This window comes from Hirsutella rhossiliensis, assembly GCF_020360975.1.
Source record: "Hirsutella rhossiliensis strain HR02 chromosome Unknown scaffold00002, whole genome shotgun sequence".
Lineage (NCBI taxonomy): Eukaryota > Fungi > Ascomycota > Sordariomycetes > Hypocreales > Ophiocordycipitaceae > Hirsutella > Hirsutella rhossiliensis.
Window position 1 is genome coordinate 426,953 of NW_025408668.1, and position 19,222 is coordinate 446,174.

Here is a 19,222-nt window from a genome sequence, read left to right on the forward strand (position 1 = left end):
TTGGACAGCGGCTAGCAAGAGTCGCAAGACTAACACAAGGACAATGTGAAAGGCCTCTAGTGAGTTGATACAACCAACTAGTCCCTATGCTGTTTACTATCAAGATAGAAAAGAAAGAAAGAAAGAAAGAGAATCTACTACATAAGAGCATAACGGCATTTTATAGCTTCGAGCCAATGGAAGGTTCTAGAAGCTAGGCGGCGCAGCCGCCGTTAAAGCGGCTTGCCCGTTACAGACAAGGTCCAAAGGCAAGACAGACGCTCTTGGACCGGGCAAGCAGACTGGCGTGCGGCAAGCCGGCCGTAGGAGGCAGCCTAGTGTACGGAGCAGGGTTGTTTTCCATATCTAAATATGGAAATTGTTGGGTCGTGGGTATTCGTGCTGTGCACAGGGGTGATAGAGAATACGAATCAAAGGTGCTAAAGAGCTATGCCTGTGACTGTTGTATTGGTAATCTATGAAGAGAAGAGAAAAGATGAAGAAGAATGAGGGGAAGGAGGAGAAGAAGGAAGGAAGGGAGGAATGAAGGAGGCGTGTAACCCCGGTCCGAATGTCTTCCCCCCTATAAAGCCTCCTCCTCGCGTAGGGCCAGTAGAGCCCATGTCCCCACATAATGAAGTCCTCCGCATCTAGACACTAGCAACTTTTTCTTTCAAGGAAAGACAAAGGTAACAATATAGCTGGTTGATAATCTAGTGGCCAGGAAGGAAAGAAGTCAAAAGGCAAGGAGACGCTCTGTTTCACACTGGCCTATGGACTGACCCTTCTACCCGGATAGTCAGCTGGTTAGTCGAGATGAAGCGCTCAAGGGCCTTGTTTGGTGACGCCTTCGTCATTGCATCAGCTGGGTTGTCGTTGCCGTTGATCCATCGGACTTCTAATATCTCCCGTCTCTCATATGACTGCCGTAGAGCCATAATGTCAATCATAAGACGCTTTTCCTTTGTTGTGCCGAGCTTGACAATGCATTCGTAAAGGGAATAAGAGTCTACGCAGACGATAAGGGGGATTGGAGGGAGATTCGGTCGGTCGGTGATCATTCTTAGGGTCGTTGCAATAGCAAGGCTGATGTCAAATCCGTCGGTCATGCCGTAGATCTCGGAGGCAAGCACACTTCGGGTTACCCTCTTGCACTTCGTAGAGCTCCAATGGATCAAATTGCCGTTAATGTTAAAAGAAGGAACATCCTCGGAGCTTTCTTGTTTTTCGTTAACAAGCATAACAAGAAAGCCGATTTGTGATGAGAGGTCCTTATTGTTGGCAAATGATCCATCCGTAAAGACCATTAGTTTAGCTGTCTGTAGGTCTAGGGGCACGTATTGGATCCCTCTTTGTAGGTTGTCCTGTTGCCATTTGAGTCTTTTGTTGAGGGTGATGCAGTCCGTGTGACTCCGGTGTAGCTAACCTACCAGCTGTGGGGCAACCACAGGTATAGGTAGAGGGTTTGTGCTGAAAAGAAAAGGTTAAGACAGAGGATGTATGTTAGGGCGACGGTCGTAACTTGGCGAGTTCCCGGCGATATACCGGGCACCCAGGATCTGTAGCCTTGTGTGCTCCTTTTCCACCGCACGCTGCACACTTAAAAACGTCCGAGGTGCAAGTCGACGCAGAATGGCCCGGTTGGGCGCATTGTCCACAGATCGGAGCTGGCGCCTTGCAGCGATAATGCAAGTGTCCGTAGAGGTGGCAACGGTAGCATCTCGCTGGTTGAAGTCCCTGAACAAATGGTCGCGTGTATGCACACTCGCCATTCGCCATCTCAACCGTTCGTTGTGCAAGCAACCTGTCCACCTCCTCTTTCTTATCCAGGTGTACCACCAGAGAGCGGTATTCCTTGTCGACAGACGCTGTCCCGAGCCATCGCATCTTGTGCACTTTCACCCCGTTCATCCGCTCAAACACGGCGCATCCGATACCATCCGTCGCAACCCCACGATGGGCTCTATCAACCCGTAGAGGGTACCACTGTTCCCCATGTAGCGTTCCCTTGTCGAAGTGTGTCTTTATCCAGGTGTCGTTCTGCCGTACTTTATCGACGTCCGTCTCTCGAAAGAGAAGCCGAAAACGCCCTTTTTAGAATTGACGCCCAGACAGGTCACACCAACTTCTCGAGGGCAGCGTTCGCGCGCCGACGAATAGTGCCGGCGTTGCCTTCCTTTATGTCGCTGTCAGGACCCGACTCACGTCTAAGCCAATGCCAGGCAGTGGCCCTGGGACCGGAGAGGGTGGTGGCGAAAGTGGCAGGTGCTGTTGCTGTTGCTGATGAGGCGCACTTGGTGGCGGACTCCGGAGGGCTAGCGACGCGTGGGAAGAGCTCGTTTCGAATGAACTCTTCCAGAGACTCGACGCGTTTCTCCGCCCTTTCGGCCCGCTCCTCGACGCGTTTCAGGAGAGCTTCGATTCGCGCCAATGAATCCTCGTTGGCATTGGGGTCGGCATTCGTCGGTTTCGCTTTCGGACGGCGGATTTCTTTCGTGATGGGCGCGGTTCAGGGTCGAATTGCAGCGTCGGTTTCAGAGGGCGACCGCGGGCGCTGGTCCTTGTCGCGTCGGCCGCGCTTGTCGAATTGGCCACGATGCTACAGGCCACATTGTCGTTCGTACCGTCTTCCTCGTCATCGAGCAACTCGAATTGGTTCGAGTTGCGCTTGGTGCTGTTCTTGCTCTTCCGCGGCATTGTTCCCTTTTAAAAGCCTTTCGAGGCGGGCTGTTCTGTCCGGCATTGGAAACCCAATAGGTGTGTGTATGTATGTGTATTTCACCCGGAGGATTTCTCCTATAGGGCCTAGACGTAAAAGCTACTGATATTTCAATACATTAATGCGTAACACCTTAAGCCCCACGGGTCAGCATACGCTACACCAACCTCGCCGCTACTCGCGACAGGCCTGCTTGAAGGCCAATTTCTCCAAGTGTTCAGCGTCCTACCTTCAGCAGCTGAAGCGCGGTCTGTCGAAATCCGAAGTCGAATACCTGTGTGTTAGTATTGTTGAAGGTTAGTGCTATAATCGATCCTAAGTGGATTCTACTTCCGCTGCTTAGCCCGAAGGGCCAGACGCTGCCTGCGTCTCATCCCCAGGGTTCCGCGCCCGACAGTTCCGGCTGTACGATTCGTGTGGTCCACCGCAGGGCACGCACTTTGGCACTGTCTCCTTGCATTCTCTGTGGTGATGTTCTGCTTTCGCGCATCTGCCACATCTTTGCGGCTTCTTGCATGAAAACGCCTTGTGTCCCATCTCTTGACAGTTGAAGCACTGAATCGGTCCTACGCGGCGTTCAAAAACATTGGTGCAGGCGGACTCTCCCGCAACATCGAACCACACGCCGTCCAGAAGTCTTTGCGCGTCACTCTCTTTAGTGACATAGATCACCATTGACCCGTACGCTTTGGCTTTCTCTGTTGCTAAGCCAGGTGATCTTGGCAATCGTGACGTAATTCTCGGCTCCGAGCGCCTCAGCTGCGCCCGGCAGAACGTTGCCTTCGGCGTCCAGCACTGCGGTACGCTTGGTGTTGTCGACTTTGACAGGGTAAAGCTGATCTCTCAGTACCCTGGCTCCCGAAGTTACCGTCTTCTGCGCTGCTTCCTTGACCTGCTTCAACTCGGTTTGGTCTCTGCATAAAATTTTGATCCGGTCGGGGTTTCGAGCGTCTGTCACGACCGCTGCGCATTTCCAAGTCTCCTGCCTCTGACTCTTTCTCATGTCGCTCTCTATGGCCTTTCGGATGTTGCCGATCTGCGTCTGGCACCTGTTCGCTTCTTCGACTCGTGATGTGTCCACCGTACAGTAGAGACTATCGCTGACGGCTGTTCGTGCCGATTTAGCTGCTGGTACGGTGCCCCGGTTCATTGTCTGGATCGTCGGCGATGACCCTGCAGCGCTCGCATACGACATCTGCGGACTGCTCTGCAGAGAAGATGCAGGCGTAGCCAGGGTCTCTAACTGCGCTCGGATGTGACGAAGCTCATCTCTCATCTCTTTCCCTTGTTGATCCATTTCCTGGATCATCTGCTGTTGCTTGATATGATCTCGTTTTGCGCATCTATCGCTCGGCTGAGCTTTTGCGTTTCTTGACGTGACTCGCTCAAGAGTTCGAGAACTTTCTGGAGCATGGCTCGGCCTTCGTTCGCGCCACCGCTGCTGCTGGCAACTTTGCGCCGCTCAGTCGCGTCACTGATGGCGACATCGTCCGAGGCAATGCGCGTTGCAAGCCTAGTTGCGCGTGTTGTCTTCTCCGCCAGATCGTCGGGCTGTCGCGCGGCTTCTCGAATTTTGGTGCTTGGCCTCACGACGCGTGTCGATCTTTTCGCGGGTGTCGACGCAGGCGACGCGCTTCGCCCCACCATATTCACGGCCTCAGCCGGCGTCTCCATGATGAGGCCCCTCAATGCCTAGCTGGCGTTCGCTTCAGGCTTCTTGTCGAGTTCGTCGGATCCCCGGTTTCCGCGTCAAGGATCCTCAGCTTCGGAGTGCAGATAACCCAATAGGTGTAGTGGGTGAGCCAAAGCGAATCCCCTTAAAGTGGGGGCGGGCACGAGTACGGCAGGCTATAGGGGTCACTGTTGCAAAACCCAAAAAGTCACCGCGCGAGAGTCAAAATGGGTTAGCGGCATGAACGGCCCGCCCCACGGTACATTGGTCTATGTATCTCGGCCCAACTTCGTTGGAAAATTTGGCGTTACGGCAGGTGTAGTCACAGCTACGGGGCCGCTGCGGACCAGCAGCGCGTCTCTCGTCACAAACATATCAGTCGCCTATGGCGAAAATACCGCACGGTAATTCCAACGCTTTAATGTGTTCCCTTATTCTATCTATACATTCTCCTCGTCCTCATCCTCCGGCTTGTTAAGCTGCTATATATCCAGTTAGCAGCCGATGCAACTCACAACTTCAGTTCGCTCACAATCCAGAGCCGAGCAGCCTCAGCGATGGTTTCTAACGCCATAAGCTTCCGCTCTTCGGGGGCCAAAGCGGGAGCTGGTCCTGAAGCGGTAGAAGGAGCCGCACTACCACCGCAAGCACGTAGCTGTTGTGCTGCTCGCTGCGCAGCGATGCGCCAGGTGTCATCGGGTTCGGCATCTGCAAGCTTGAGCTGCCGATTCACGTCCCAAAAGGCACGCACGGCAGCAACAGCCCCAGCAGGGACCTAGAACATTCAACTCGATTAATTTCTCGCTTCTTTGGAGCAAACAAAGGTCTCATACTGGCCTGCACGTGTGCGTTCTTTGCGCAGTCCCAGCACGCAGCACCGGTATCTATCCCGGCAAATTAGTGAGGCAAACGTATACTACAGGGGACAATCAACGTACTGTCCTGGGAGGCACATTCATGGCCGGGAGTCTTGGTGGCGCGTGTGACACAAGGACGGCATGGGAAGTCTCGCACCGAGCCGACGGGAGGGGCCTTTTTTGTCTGCTTCTTCTTCTGCTCGGGCGAGCAAGTTAGCCGCCTCTTCTTCATAGAAGAAGTTATTGGATTGTACGGTAATCTTGGCCGTGGATTTGCGGGCGTTGGGTCGGACCAATCCTCTACCCTTGACTATTTTATTCCTGCTGGGCGAGTCCCCATCCATCGGGCCAGCGACTGCAGTTTCACTTACGATAGCGGAATCTGCTGTGGACGTGACAACGCTGCTGACCAATGGCTTTCCACGGCAATGATGATACAGAAGGGAAGGTAGGAACTAGGGTTGGAAGGGATCTGGGTTCTGTAAATATTTGCGGGTGAGCAGCGTCGATCTGTTCCTGGTTTGGTAACCGTTCCACGAACAGCCCCCTGGCACTAAGCCGCTGCGGGCCAGCGACACCACCGCTGCGGGAAAACGCGGTAAGTCAATTTATATCGCTGTCCCCCTTTCCTGGCATGAGGACTAAGAAAATCACCATCCCTTCGACGTTACCGGCAACAATGGCACGTCCGCCCAATCCAATCGATCAATACCGTACCTATATCACTCATCTATACCTCAACGGTGTCTCGCGAAGCAAGATTAAGTATAAGCTTCGGAAGCATTACCATGTCGCCGTCAATCTCAGTACACTCTCTCGCCGAATCGCAAACTGGGGTCTCCCCGCCAGCAAGCCCGTACCAAAGAAACTCCAGAGCTGATAGAAACCATCCGTGACCTGATCTTTCGCGTTGGGCTTACCGAGAAGCAGACGCTGAGCGTGCTACAAAGACAAGGCTGGCCGATCACGAAACGAGGTCTAAAGCGCATCAGACTTCACCCGGACCGCCGCTGGTACGCAGGCTCAATAGTGACGAGGAGCGCCTTGTGTTGCTGGAAAAGACAGAACAGGTTATCATCGAGATGACGCGACGGTCCAATGCCATTTCGGGATATGGCAAAAGCCTTCTCCAGCCTTATCTTCGTCAGCAAAAGCAGCTCTGGGTCCCGAGAGACCCCCTCTTTGCGATGTACAAAATCATGTTCCCAAATGAGGTCGAACTCCGAAAAAGGATGTTTCGGAGGAAGAAGGGACAGTTTCTTGTCCCAGGACCAAACTACCAGTGGTGCATTGACGGCCACGACAAGCTCAAGGCGTATGGATTCGAGATATATGCAGCAATCGATGCATACTCGCGCAACATTATCTGGTTTTATATTGGCCACTCCGCTACAACTGCTTTGAGCGTATTGAAGCAGTACTTGGCCGCGTGTGGCGCCTACGGCTTTCGGCCATGGTATTTGCAAGCAGACAGGGGGAGCGAAACGCCATTGGTCGCAGCAGCACACTGGAACTTTGTCTTGGCAACAGACGGGCGAGTGGAATGGCATGGGCAAGTTTTCCGACAAGGAAATCGACTAAAGGATTCGTACAAGGCGGCTCCGAGTACGAAGAACGTTAAGATCGAGAGTTGGTGGGAGCGCATGCTGCATGTCTCGTCCCGGCAGTGGGTAGACTACTTTGGAGAACTCGCCAGGGACGGGGACTTCGACGGCGATATGCTGGAAGATCAGATTTCCATCTACGCCGTCTTCGAAGACTTACTACGCCGAGAACTCTTCGACTTCGTGGAGGCGTGGAATCTTCATCGGATACGCCTCCAAAAGAACCGTCCCCATGTGGTCCACGGCCAGCCCTGGATGAACTACCATTACCCCGACCCAGACAAGGCATGCAATTGGGGTATCGATTGACCGCTCCATTCTAGACGAAATGGAGCGGCCGTTGGCTGATATTGACATTAGCACGAGTTTGGAGCCGGAGACAAAGAACTGGTGCCGCCAAGTTCTCCTTGAAATGGGCTACGATCACGTAGTCCTTGGAACTCACCAGGAGCCGGACAAGTTGCGACCTTTCAAGCTTTTTACCTTGGTCTTCGAGATAAGATAATTCAACATATCGAAAGTGGCCGACAGCCTACGCTGGCATACCGTAAAGCGCCAACTGGAGGCGTTGCTGAATATGTAAGACATACTATTTATTTGCGAGTTGACCAATCTAAGAGCGTATAGCAAGCATTACTTGAGCAAGCAAATCAAGCCCGAGAAGGTGAATTTGGAGATGGGGAACCAGCAGAGCAGCCACTTGTTGAGCTTGGGTTTGAGGACGAGCAGGGAAGCGACATGGAGAAAATACCGGTAAGTGATGACGGGGAGGATAGCGATGGTTCGAATGGGGAGCCTGAGTAGTCAGTCCTTCCTTTTCCTATATCGAATAGCAAACGTTGTAGGGATCTTTGCACCCTTGAAGCGTGTAGAGTGAGCTGGAGGAAGCGCTTTAGCAGCGTTAGTGTCGGACAGTCGAGTTCGAGTTTCCCTGAAGGCTTGGGAAATTGACTCCGGGTTTACCTGTTGAAGTTAGCGCTCGGCTCGGTGATGAGTTGGTTCGGTTTCTTACGAACTCCGGAACAAAACTTGTCTCCTCCTCTCTATCTTTTTCGTCCACTTCGACTCCTTCGGCCACCACGCCTTTATACACCTTTCCACTAGGGTCACTGCCAAACACTAAATCTCATAGTGGATCTTCCAGCTCACCAAGGCCTACCGCATCCCCATGTCCAACAATTTCTTTGGCAGTATATCCAAGCTCGTCGCATGTCGGGCTCTGGCAGGATGAAGTTGAAACGGGCTCTTCGTGCTTAATCTTGACGCGGATCTCTTCCTTGACTTGCTCCTCTTGCTTGACGCGCTTCTTGCGTCTAGAGGCTGGGCTTATGTCTTCTTGCTTGACCCTCCGTTTCTTGTCTTCCTTGACTGGCGTCGAGCATTGATCTGGCCTCAACGGTGTGACCGGCTCCTGCTTATCAACCACATCCGTGGATGTCAGAACGACTAGCACCTTCAACTGCCCTGCTTGGTTGTTCGAAAAGTGCCCCGATGCGAGCATGCTTGACGGTGTCATGTACTTGTCGGTGTTTGGAACGGTAACGATTTTCTTGCCAGAGAAGGTCGAAGCGTAAGAAAGGTTCCAGAGATCTTTATTGGCAGGATCGATCGTGGGCGGAAGCGGACGGAGGTGATCGAATAAAGTCTCGGTGAACGAGGGCCAAGTCAGTAGATCTGCCGAGGGAAACTTGATCACCGCATCCTTCAGAGGCAGCACCGTCTCTGGAACCTCCACTGCAAGCCCGTTGAAGTACCTGGTCTCCAAACTCACAAGCAGCAGGCTTACATGGACCCACTGGTAGCCAGTTCGTTGCCTCGCAGGCTTCCTGGTGCTGCCTTTGGAGTTTTGAATGGCTCGACTGGCCGTTGATGCGACGGTCATGAACTGGGGATTGCTTGACGCCTCGAAGGGAGGTATGCGTGCCCGTGTATTCATCGCACCGGTACCAGCAACTTCATTGGGGAGTAGTTGGGCGGCGTGTCCAACGCCGATGGATGACACTGGTTTCAGTCTGTCACGCAGCAGCTGACTTGCTGGACTGACTGGCCGTGGCGGAGAGTCCTCGACCTCGACCTGTCAGAACGAGGCCACCTAAAGTGGACACAACACTAAAGGGACAGGCAGCAGCATTACAGGTGACCCCTGGTAGGCAGCAGCATTACAGGTGAACCCTAGGGGTTCATAGCGCCGACAGTACCCTCTGTTATATGTGCCCAGAGGACCTACGCCTCTGGACCTTGGGAATACACGGTTTTTTTGGGGTCATCATTGTGATCACTATTGTGATCACTATTGTGACTATCGTGATTATCGCTCGACAGCCCCATTACGGTCCTCTGACCGTTCTGACACGACCACCTCATCATATGGGCCAGGAAGTGCCGGAGTTTTAGACCTGGCCCGACGCTGCGGCCGAAAGGGGTTGGCCAAGCCGCAACGGCCGCGATAGTTCGCGCCAACGTATATGGTAGTGAAGAGGTCATAGTGCTTCTGTCCGGCTTGGACGCAGTAGACATGCTCAGGGGAATCTGTGGAGGCCCATTTCGGTTGAGGAGAAGAGGTAGAACCAGGGGAAAAGGAGGACAAATAGGATCGGACTCGGAAACGGGATTTTAATATAAGCAGAATAGTTACAGAACAATATCCCCTTGCCATGGCGAATGAAGATCGCCAGGCTTAGCAAGAGACTTCAACGCTAGTCCGGTGCTGACCAGTAGCGGGATTACTGCGGTAATCCTCTGCTGCCTCATGGCGCCGCTCCTCGTCCCAGTTACTCCTATGAACGTTAGGATGAAAACTGAACACAGCTGTGGTGGCCAGGAGGGGAAGTGGAAACATTAAAGTCCAAAGTTTCAACTCGGCACCGTATAGCAGAAGACCTCAAACTCTCGTGTGTATTTGCATTCTTTGTCTGTAGGGGCCCGGCTTTCACAAGTTCCCAGCGCCATCCAGGGGAGGGGACTTGGCAATATTCGCCGTCTTTGTCTTTGGTATTGTCGCTGTCTTCGGGCCGCGACAATACCAAAGTAAAGTTGTTTGGCGAAAACACCGCGCCGCTCGCTCGATTTCACTTGGAAAAATATCGATCAGCTTTTCAGGAACGAATTTTGGGTACAGCATCATGCGCATCCATACGTGTGTAAGTGGTTTGCGAGCCGGATACCATTTTACGACTGGTGCGGCAAACTGGCAATTAGACTGGCAGAAGGATGACCGTGCGGGCCCGCTGCTAGTCCGCAGTACATACTCTCATGCTGACCTGAAGTATCCGGATGGCCAGGGGGTTGGGCGCCTAAACCCAAAAGAAAATGACAGGGAGTTTTGCAACAGTGACCCCTATCGCCCACCGTAAGGGACCCCGATATCTGCATACACAGGAAACAAGTACCGGTATGTAGCGTACTATCGCTCGCCACCACCATGAGACACGAATTCGTTATTTTTGAGACTAGGGAAAAGCAGAGTGACAGTTCAGCAAAATGGGTTCTAGAAGTGCACATATAGTGCATGTGACATGTATTAAGGAATGTGATATCGGCTGAAATGTACTTGCTTAGCAGCAGCCGCTGATGACTGTCCCAGTCAGTCAAACAGCATTCAAATGAAGAAGTCAGCCCGAGGAGTATAATAACTTAGAACTTAGCATATAATTAAGCCATATTTATTACCCATCGCTTTATCTAATATAAATACTATACTCCCATGAAATACTTTTTATTTTAACTAAGCAATTCTCCTTCTTTTATAGGTTTAAATTCTCTCCCCCTCCTACTAGCTAAAAAATATTCCTACTTTTCTTCTATATTAACATTATCATGCAACCTAAGACTTTAACCATTTTTATTATTATAGCAGCTGTGACCGCTAAGGCTCCTCCTAAAGTCATAAGCCCAATTGGTAAATGGAAATTCCACGGCTGCTATAAGGACCATCATGACAAGCGGACTTTCCACTATCATAAGGATGGGTACCACTATGACGATATGACCCCTGATAAATGCCTCGTTATGTGTAACGCAATTTTTTTTAAGTATGCTGGCTTAGAGTCTGGCTTTAAGTGTTATTGCGGCTCTAAGGCTGATTTAGATCGGTCTGGTGCAAAGAAACTTGATAAGGGTAAAGGATGCACAAGCGAATGCACTGGCAAGAAGAACGTTAGTTGTGGCGGCCGTTCGAACTTGTTAGTATACGCTCTAGACGGTTAAGAGCAGGTTGATTGCTATGCCTTGAGGAACGAAAGATTTCTATGTGTCAGAAATGAACAGGAAGATGCCATGCATGTGAGAGTTATTGAGACTCATATAACAAGGCGCCGTGACCCAGAAGAGCAAGAGGCCGTTGACAGATCTTGTGTCAGAAGGCTCCAGGTCCAAGGGGAGGGGACTAGCCGCAAAGCTATAGCTACAAGACCCTTGCCCTTGAACTTGTGGGACAACCACTGGCTTCTACGGCAGGATCTTGCCGTCACAGACCCATACAGACGAATTCGCGATCCTCGAGTCATTGCCCGGCGCCGCAGACCAGCCAGAGCCATAGCCTTTGCACCTGTGGCCACGACTGCAGCCGTTGCAACAGCCGCTGTAACTACACCTGTGGCCTCGTCAGTGTTACGGGGTCAGCACTGTTGGCACAGGTGCTGGGCGTAATTGATGTAAATTGAGCTACAAAGAGTGTAAAGGGGAGACGTGTCTACATCGCTCCCTTTAGGAGTCGTGTCCGTGGCGCTCGCACGTGACTAGTCTGGCCATGCCAGATCTACACATCGGGGCGTAGCCCCTTACATTAGCCCCCTACTCCTCTCTGGCGCTGGTGCCCTTTTTCCTGTTCCTGGTCCCCTAGATCGATCGTAGGCCGTCGTCTATAGGGTCTGGTGCCGTTACTATCGACGGGCGTCGCCATTAGTCCTAGCCCGTAGTGGTCCGCGTATTCTCTTGCCCTGTATCTGCAGCTGTGGTTGTATTCCTTCGACTTGCCCCTGGATTTGGGCCGGCTGTGCTTCCGTTGCCACTCGTCGGTGCTGGTATGGTCCATCGTTTTCGAGAGCCGGGCCGTATCTCTGTTCGTACTTATCCAAGGCCGCTGTCTGTTGCATATTGTCTAAAGAGGTCCAGGTCGGGTCTTGCCAACCTTGCCAGCGTACAAGGACTTCCCGCCTACGGCCGCGGCCGGTTCTCTTCCACCTAGCGCATAGTATTTCCTCTACTACTTGGTGAGCCTCCCGTCTACTTGGATAGATGGGGTTGAGCGTCTGTGCGTTGCTGACCAGGCATTGGGTCCGTCCCCGCTCTCCGGAGTTGGTCGACGTGGAACCTATTATAGCAGCCCTCGGGAGGTCTGCTAGTTCAACCGTGTACGGGTCGAGTACCTTGCTTATCGTATACTTAGCGTGCAGCCAGTCGAACTTCTTCTTAGGTCGCTCTGACGCGTAGTTCCGTAAGTCAAGCCAAACCTTATCGCCTACTTCGAAGCGTTCTGCCGCGTTCCGTCGTCTGTTAGCGAAGCGTTCTTGTTGCTGCGTAGCTGTCGCCATTGATGCTTGGCAGAGGTCCGTAATCTGTTGTAGTTTGGTAACAAATTTCTTTGCCCTGGTTTCTGGCGAATGCTGAGGATACTCTTCCGCATATGCTTCCGTAACGAGGGGAACTGGTGACTTCGGCTCATAGCCGTGTATAGCGAAGAATGGGGACATCCCTATAGAGGTATTGACCCGACCGTTTAACGCCATCTGAGCCGCGGGAACCCACTTATCCCAGTCGTTCTGGTTCTGGTTAATCACGGCGCGGAGGTATGCCTGTACTTCTTGGTTCATCCTCTCAGGGCCTCCGTCGGTTTGGGGGTGGTACGCCGTGCTTAGCTGCTGGTCGATCCCCAGTAACTTGCACATGTGCCTCCAAAAGCGGCCTACCCACCGAGCCCCTATCGCTCGTTATAGCGTCGGGCCACCAGTGGTAGCGGGCGAAGCACCATAGAAAACGCTCTGCACATGCTTCCGCTTCCATCGTTGGCATCGGTTCGAGTATAACTTCCTTACTTAGCCGGTCCTTGATAACCCAGAGGCAGCGGTTACCGTTCGCAAGGGGAGGTCCGTAATAAAGTCCATCTGTATCTGGCGGAAGAAGCGGTCCGGTACGGGTAGCGGTCTAAGTAGACCCTTTATGCTCGCGCCATATCTTCGTACGGCCGCAGACATCGCAGTTACGCAAGAAACGTCGGATATGCTGTTGCATTAGCGCCCAGTAGAAGTCCCTGGATACGGCTTCTATCGTCCCTTCCGTCCCGGGTGGCCTACTACATGGGAGTCATGAACCTTCTGGATTAAGGAGCCCCGTAATTCGTTTAGCGACTCCTGCTCTAGCGGTGCTGCCTTGGCTGCTGCTTCTGTCGTGATCGGTGCGCCTGGCACCCATAAGCGGCCACGTAGTCGTAGGTGCCCCCGAGGATCAATAAAGCACTCGGCGACTTGTACCTTCAGCTTAAGCTTGGGGTCGAGGACCGAGATCCGTTTCGTACCGCGTTATAAACGCTTGTAAAGACTGGATCCTGGTTTGCCGTTTGCTGCCATAATTGTTGTAGCTCTGGGTCGTGGAAAACCGTGTGTTCTTCTTCGCCTTCTCCCGCTTGAGTCGACGTTACTCCGACGTAGGTACGTAGGGCTGCTTCTGGAATAAGCTGCATATCTCGTGCTTCGTGATCCGCTTCGTTTGGTCGGTCCTGTTCGCGGCGAGAGCGCGTCTGGCACCACTGCTTCCGTCCCGGACGGTACTGGAGCTGGAAGTTAAAACGCGAGAGATATTCAGCCCAACGTGCCTGCCTTTCCGAGAGCTGTTGGCGCGTCATGAAATACTCGAGGTTCTTATGGTCGGTAAGGATAACGAAGTTATCACAGCTTCGTAGCTCGGCTGACCATTGTTCGAGACAACGAATAATAGCGAGCATTTCCTTATCATGGATTGGGTAGTTGCGCTCAGCCGGTGATAGCTTCTGCGAGTGGAACGCTACTGGCTTGCGTTGTCCGTCGACTTCCTGCGTAAGTGTGCCCCCAAGCGCCCAGCCGCTACAGTCTGCTTCTACGAAGGTTGGCCTCGAAATCCCATTGAGTAAGAATAGGGCGTTCGTAAATAGCGTCTTTAGTGTCTGGAACGCCATATCGTGCTCGTCCGTCCACTTGAACTTAGTCCCCTTTCCTGTTAGTGCTGTTAGGGTGCAGTTATTTCCGAGGCTTGCGGTATAAATATCCGGTAGTAGTTAACGAATCCTAGAAAACTGCGCCCCTTCTGGGTAACGGGGACTGCCCACTCGACTATTGCTCGTATCTTGTCGGGATCTGCCTGAATGCCAATTCCTGCGTGAATAATGAATCCTAGGTACTTAATCCGCTTGACTCCAAATTCGCATTTCTCCGGGTCTAGGTGTAGTCCATGCTCGGCGAGGCGTTCTAAAACTAACCGTACCTTCCGGAAATGGTCTTCTCTGCTCCCGCTCGAATAGATAAGTATATCGTCCATATAAGCAGAGGCGAACTCGTCGAGGTAGTCTCGTAGGATACCGTTAATATACCGCTGGAAGGTTGCTGGCGCGCCACTTAGCCCGAACGGGGTAACCATCCATTCGAAGAGACCGTACCGGGTGCGGAACGCTGTCTTCCACTCGTCTCCTTCTGCAACCCGTACTTTATGGAACGCTTGTACCACGTCGACCTTAGTGAACCACTTCGCATCTTTTAGGTTGCGAAGTGTGTCCTATTAGAGGAAGGGGTAACGGTCCGACTTAGTGATTGCGTTCAACGCTCTGTAGTCACAACAGAATCGCAGCCCGCCACCTGGTTTCCTCACAAACAGGACTGGAGCTGCTGCTTCTGAACTGCTTGCACGGATAAATCCTTTATCCACTAGGTCTCGTAGAGTCTTCTTAAGAACCAGGAGTTCCTCTCGTGACATACCGTATAGTGCTCCATACGGTAGTGGTAACTGCTGGCCATTCGGGTCCTCCTTGATTCTGATTTCGTGGTCTATGCCTGGCTTATGAGGATTCAGCTTATCAGCTTCCTTCTTCATAAATAGAGGCAGTAAATCGTGGAACCGCTGGGGTATCGTTCGGCGTAGCTCTGCTTCTGACATGGGTTTCTTTGGTGATAACGCCCTTTCGATATCCTTCATGCTGATAGCGAAAATCGCCGTGGCAGCTGCCTCTCTTCCTTCCTGCTTGCGGATCCTTTCAAAGTAACCCACAAAGGTACTGGCTAGTACGTGCTTTGCTTCTTCGAACTCCTTGGCTTTCGCAGAATATTCTCCTTCCCGAGGTGATCTACCCAGTCTTGTGTAGGTTCATGCCATAGTCGTTTCTCGTGGGGCACTGAGTACGACTTTGTGTGGCATAACCAGGGTTTTCCTAGGATTAGGGGGAATTCCAATCGGGGCACCACGTAGGCACAGATCGTCTGTATGTGGCCGTTGACCTCCATTGATAGCCATACGAGGCCCCTAATCGTTGCTCCTTCCATTGCCCCTGATGCTCCTGTAATAGCTCGCGGTGCTATTTCCACTATAGGAACTTCCAACTTTTCGACGACTTCTTCGTCAACCGCGGCGTAGCACTGGCATCCCTCGTCTACGAGTGAGGAGAAGAGATTGGTCCTATTGATAACGCTTCGAATTATTGTAGGACCAACTTCCATTTTTCCTGAGAACTTCTCTTCTTTTGCCACTGCTCCGTTCTTTGGCCTCGAGACCCGTCTTTGTTTCGAGGCTACGCATTTCCCGAGAGGGATGGGGTCTCGCTAAGTCCTGACTCTTCCTCACTAGAGTCGTTACCATCATCTTCCAGCAAGGGCATGATCCTAGCGGTGCGGACTTTACATCCCTCGACCGGCTAGGGTCCTGTCCTGGCGAGTAGGGGCAAGCGGCAATGAAATGGGTGTTGTCGCCGCAGCGGAGACAACGACCCTCGTCACGGCGTTTATTCCGTTCGTCCTCGGATACCCACCTCGCCCGTTGCTTCCGTCCTGACCTAGGCTGGAAGCGAACCGTCTTGCTCGTTCCACTTGACCCCTGGCCGTTCGCCCGTCCTCTCTGACCCTGCCCCTGAGTGCGTGTAACCGTCATTATTACGTCGCCGTCATGGTCGCGTGCGTCACGTGCGTTCTGCTCGGCGGGTAACGTTGCTGACGGTGCCGGGGTGTTGTCGTTACCGGCGACCTGGATGTTGCCGATGCCTGATGCCTGCCCTTGGTCACGTTGCCCGCGGGAGCCCTGCTTCCTCTGCAACGCCTTAAACTTCGCGGTGTGCTCGAACGCCCAAGCAATCAGGTGTAGACGTTGGATGTACTCGTTGTAGTCCTTCGGCATGATAACCGGGACTAGTTGCTCACGGAGAGCAGGAGAGATCGAGTTCCGTAGCCATGCGAGCTTGGAAGCATTATCCCAGCTCGCGCCGCCCGCTTTGGTCAATGTTTCCTCGAATTCAGGAGGAACTTCCCAAACTCTTGGCTGTCTCGTTGAATGAGGTGCGCAGCCTGTCCTGCGCCCTCTGTCTGCTGCACGCTGCCGAACGTCTGGGCTAGGTGCGAGAAGAATTTCCGGGGGTCTGGGTTGCCCTTCGCGCTCTCTTGCCTCCAAAAACCCTCGACTCTCCTCATCATCTGATCCGGCAAGGTCTGCAGGATCTCGTACCACACGACGTTGTTATTGCCGTTTAGGCCCTCCTCTTCGTCGGTATTGTACTTAAATACCAGACGGTCGAGGTAGAAGTGGAAGGACTCTTGACCGTTCCACTTCGGCCAAGTCATCGGCTTGCGCTTCTTGCCACGGTCCATTTCCTGGGCTGCTTCCGGCCTCGGTTCGACGGGTAAGATCGCCGGGTACTGAGCACCCCGGGCTGGGTGTCAACGGTGGCGCTGCTAGGCCTAGCCCGGTGAACATCTTCCGCAGTTCTTCGTCTCCCGCGATCCCAGATAAGATCTGCAAGAGCTCTTGCTCCTTCCCTCCATCGGCTCGTTGCGCCGCCGGTCGCGGTGCCCTGCATAACTACTATTGTCCTCCATCTTGTTCGTCCGTCTCGTCGTCCGATCGATCGTCCGTCTCGTCGTTTAGCCTATCGCCTGTCTTGCTGTCTGTCCTGCTGACTGTCCTGCTGTCTGTCCTGCTGTCTGTCCTGCTGTCTGTCCTGCTGTCTGTCCTGCTGTCTGTCCTTCTGTCTGTCCTGTCTTTTGTTAACTGGTAGCTCAATATGTTACGGGTCAGCACTGTTGGCACAGGTGCTGGGCGTAATTGATGTAAATTGAGCTACAAAGAGTGTAAAGGGGAGACGTGTCTACATCGCTCCCTTTAGGAGTCGTGTCCGTGGCGCTCGCACGTGACTAGTCTGGCCATGCCAGATCTACACATCGGGGCGTAGCCCCTTACAGTCAGCAGCGGCAGCAGCAGCTACCCCACCAGCTTCGCAACAGCCACAGCCTCGCGGGCAACAGCAACAGCGGCAGCCAGTCTTGCAGACAGTGCTTTCGCGGCTTGAGGCTATTGGCAACTATCTTGGCATTGGGCCGGCTATAGCTTCGTGGCCGGTGTTGTGAAAGGCTGGCCCGGAGTTTATTCAACAAGCAGGTGCCTAGGTGTTGTCTATCTAGAGCTAAGGAGGAAAGGAAGCCGAACTCGAGGCTACGCCTCGAGTGCGAGCTTATATTGCCCTTCACAGAATGTTCTCGCAGCTTCTGGGTCCGCGGAGCGGGGCCGGTACTGCCACCCGAGCACGACCCACCGGACCCGGTACAACCGGGTCCACCAAGCCGGGCACAGCCCGTGACAGGTGTCAACACCACAAGCAACGTCAACACCACAAGCCGACATCGTGATCCGTCAAACGCCTACACAGCCGACCTCATACCAGCAGCCGCAGACTTTCCGGCGCTCAGAGTCTGCCACCCAACTTATGCGGCGACTACCCTCCGCCTTCGAATATCACGAGCCGCCGCGGCCGCGGCCTCAAGGAGGGTCTCAGCGGGGGCATCGCGAGCGCCCTCGTCTCTTTACCCTTGGGTCCTCGACCCCTCTTTCTAGCACCCTTGCATCAGTGGAAGGAGGATTCATGCCGCTCCCGGCTTCGCAGCTAAGTAACGCTACAGTTAGAGGAAAGGGGGAACGCTCGCCACGGCGGAAAAGAGGCCACGCAATGCGGCAGCCGTATGAGCTTGTAATGCGGCTAGAAGATATGAAGGAAATGTGCGAATAGCTTCAAATTCACAATGTTCAACGCAAAGACTCTACAATCCGTGACTACCTTCTAATTGGTGTGTTGCACACACAAATGCAAGTCTTGGCCGATTCGCGATGCTTCTACCTAATACGGTAAGGTGCACAGGGAGACTAAAAATCGGGCACAGGGAGCGGAAAGGGGGCCTTCATGGAAAGGGTATTTCCATATTTAGATATGGAAAACCACCCTGGGTCAGTGGACACCCAACGCTCTTTACTCTCTTTTGTAACAAGAACAGAGACCTCTTTTACCCCACTGGCTTTCACATACGACTTGTCCCTCGTGCGTGCCTCGTAGTGAGATCCGACATCTACGTAACTCCACTTGATGCTAGTCGCGACAAGAACGACACTTTCCAAGGCACAGATCATTGTATGATTGCAGATACTGTACTGATTGTTCGGTGACTGCTCGACTTGTAGCCAGACTCGCAGCCTTCGGCTGATTGTACGCCTTGCACCACAGCTTAAAGTGCAAGGTGTGGCGCAGTATTTTATTACATTCCTTTACATTCCTTTACATTCCTTGACATTCCTTGCATTCCTTGACATTCCTTGGCATTCCTTGACATTCCTTGATATATATCACTTCGGGTTAGGTCTCCGCCTTAGCCCTTTTAGATAGCCCGCTGATTAAGATTCTTACTTCTACGGACGTTCGTCTCCTTGTTACCTAGCAGCCTCCTCGCCTCGGCATTCCAAACGGTGCTAATCTTCTCTTTATTCGCTAACCAGCGTGTTTAACATAGATGGACTATTCTCAATACCCTCTAGGCTCACTACTAGCCTTTCTTTTAAGTATTCTCCCAGCTATAGACGCTATTGCTGAAACTGTCGGAGCTAGACGTCTAGGCCCCTCGCATGACTTCTATGCTAAGTTAGACGCCTGCCTACGCTAAGAGAGCGCATAGTATTATCTAAGTATAAAGAATGAGCATCAGCCGCTTCGAATTTTTTTTTTTCACTCACCACCTATCAATCAAGACAGCTTAAGGATTGGACTCGGACTTTCAGAAACCGCTTCCTCTAAATTTTCACGAAAACATTGGACTTTGAGCTCCTTGCATTTTACCAATTACTTACATTTAAATCAACCAAAATCTAACCTAGCACGATGAAGTACAGCACCGGAGCTTTGGTCGCC

At 52.7% G+C, this 19,222-nt stretch overlaps 2 protein-coding genes across 2 annotated transcripts; one reads left to right on the forward strand and one right to left on the reverse strand.

Annotated features, from left to right (window-relative positions):
* Nucleotides 1–6,309: 6,309 nt before the first annotated feature.
* Nucleotides 6,310–7,140, forward strand: HRG_01602 (uncharacterized protein; the record flags this gene model as incomplete). The annotated part of the gene is made up of 1 exon (XM_044860073.1): nucleotides 6,310–7,140. One exon carries the CDS (start codon nucleotides 6,310–6,312, stop codon nucleotides 7,138–7,140), a length of 831 nt encoding a protein of 276 aa, XP_044723706.1.
* Nucleotides 7,141–11,711: 4,571 nt separating this feature from the next.
* On the reverse strand, nucleotides 11,712–12,716 carry HRG_01603 (Pol; the record flags this gene model as incomplete). Its single annotated transcript, XM_044860074.1, has 1 exon — nucleotides 11,712–12,716. The coding sequence occupies one exon, from the start codon at nucleotides 12,714–12,716 to the stop codon at nucleotides 11,712–11,714; it is 1,005 nt and encodes a 334-aa protein (XP_044723707.1).
* Between the last annotated feature and the right edge of the window lie 6,506 nt (nucleotides 12,717–19,222).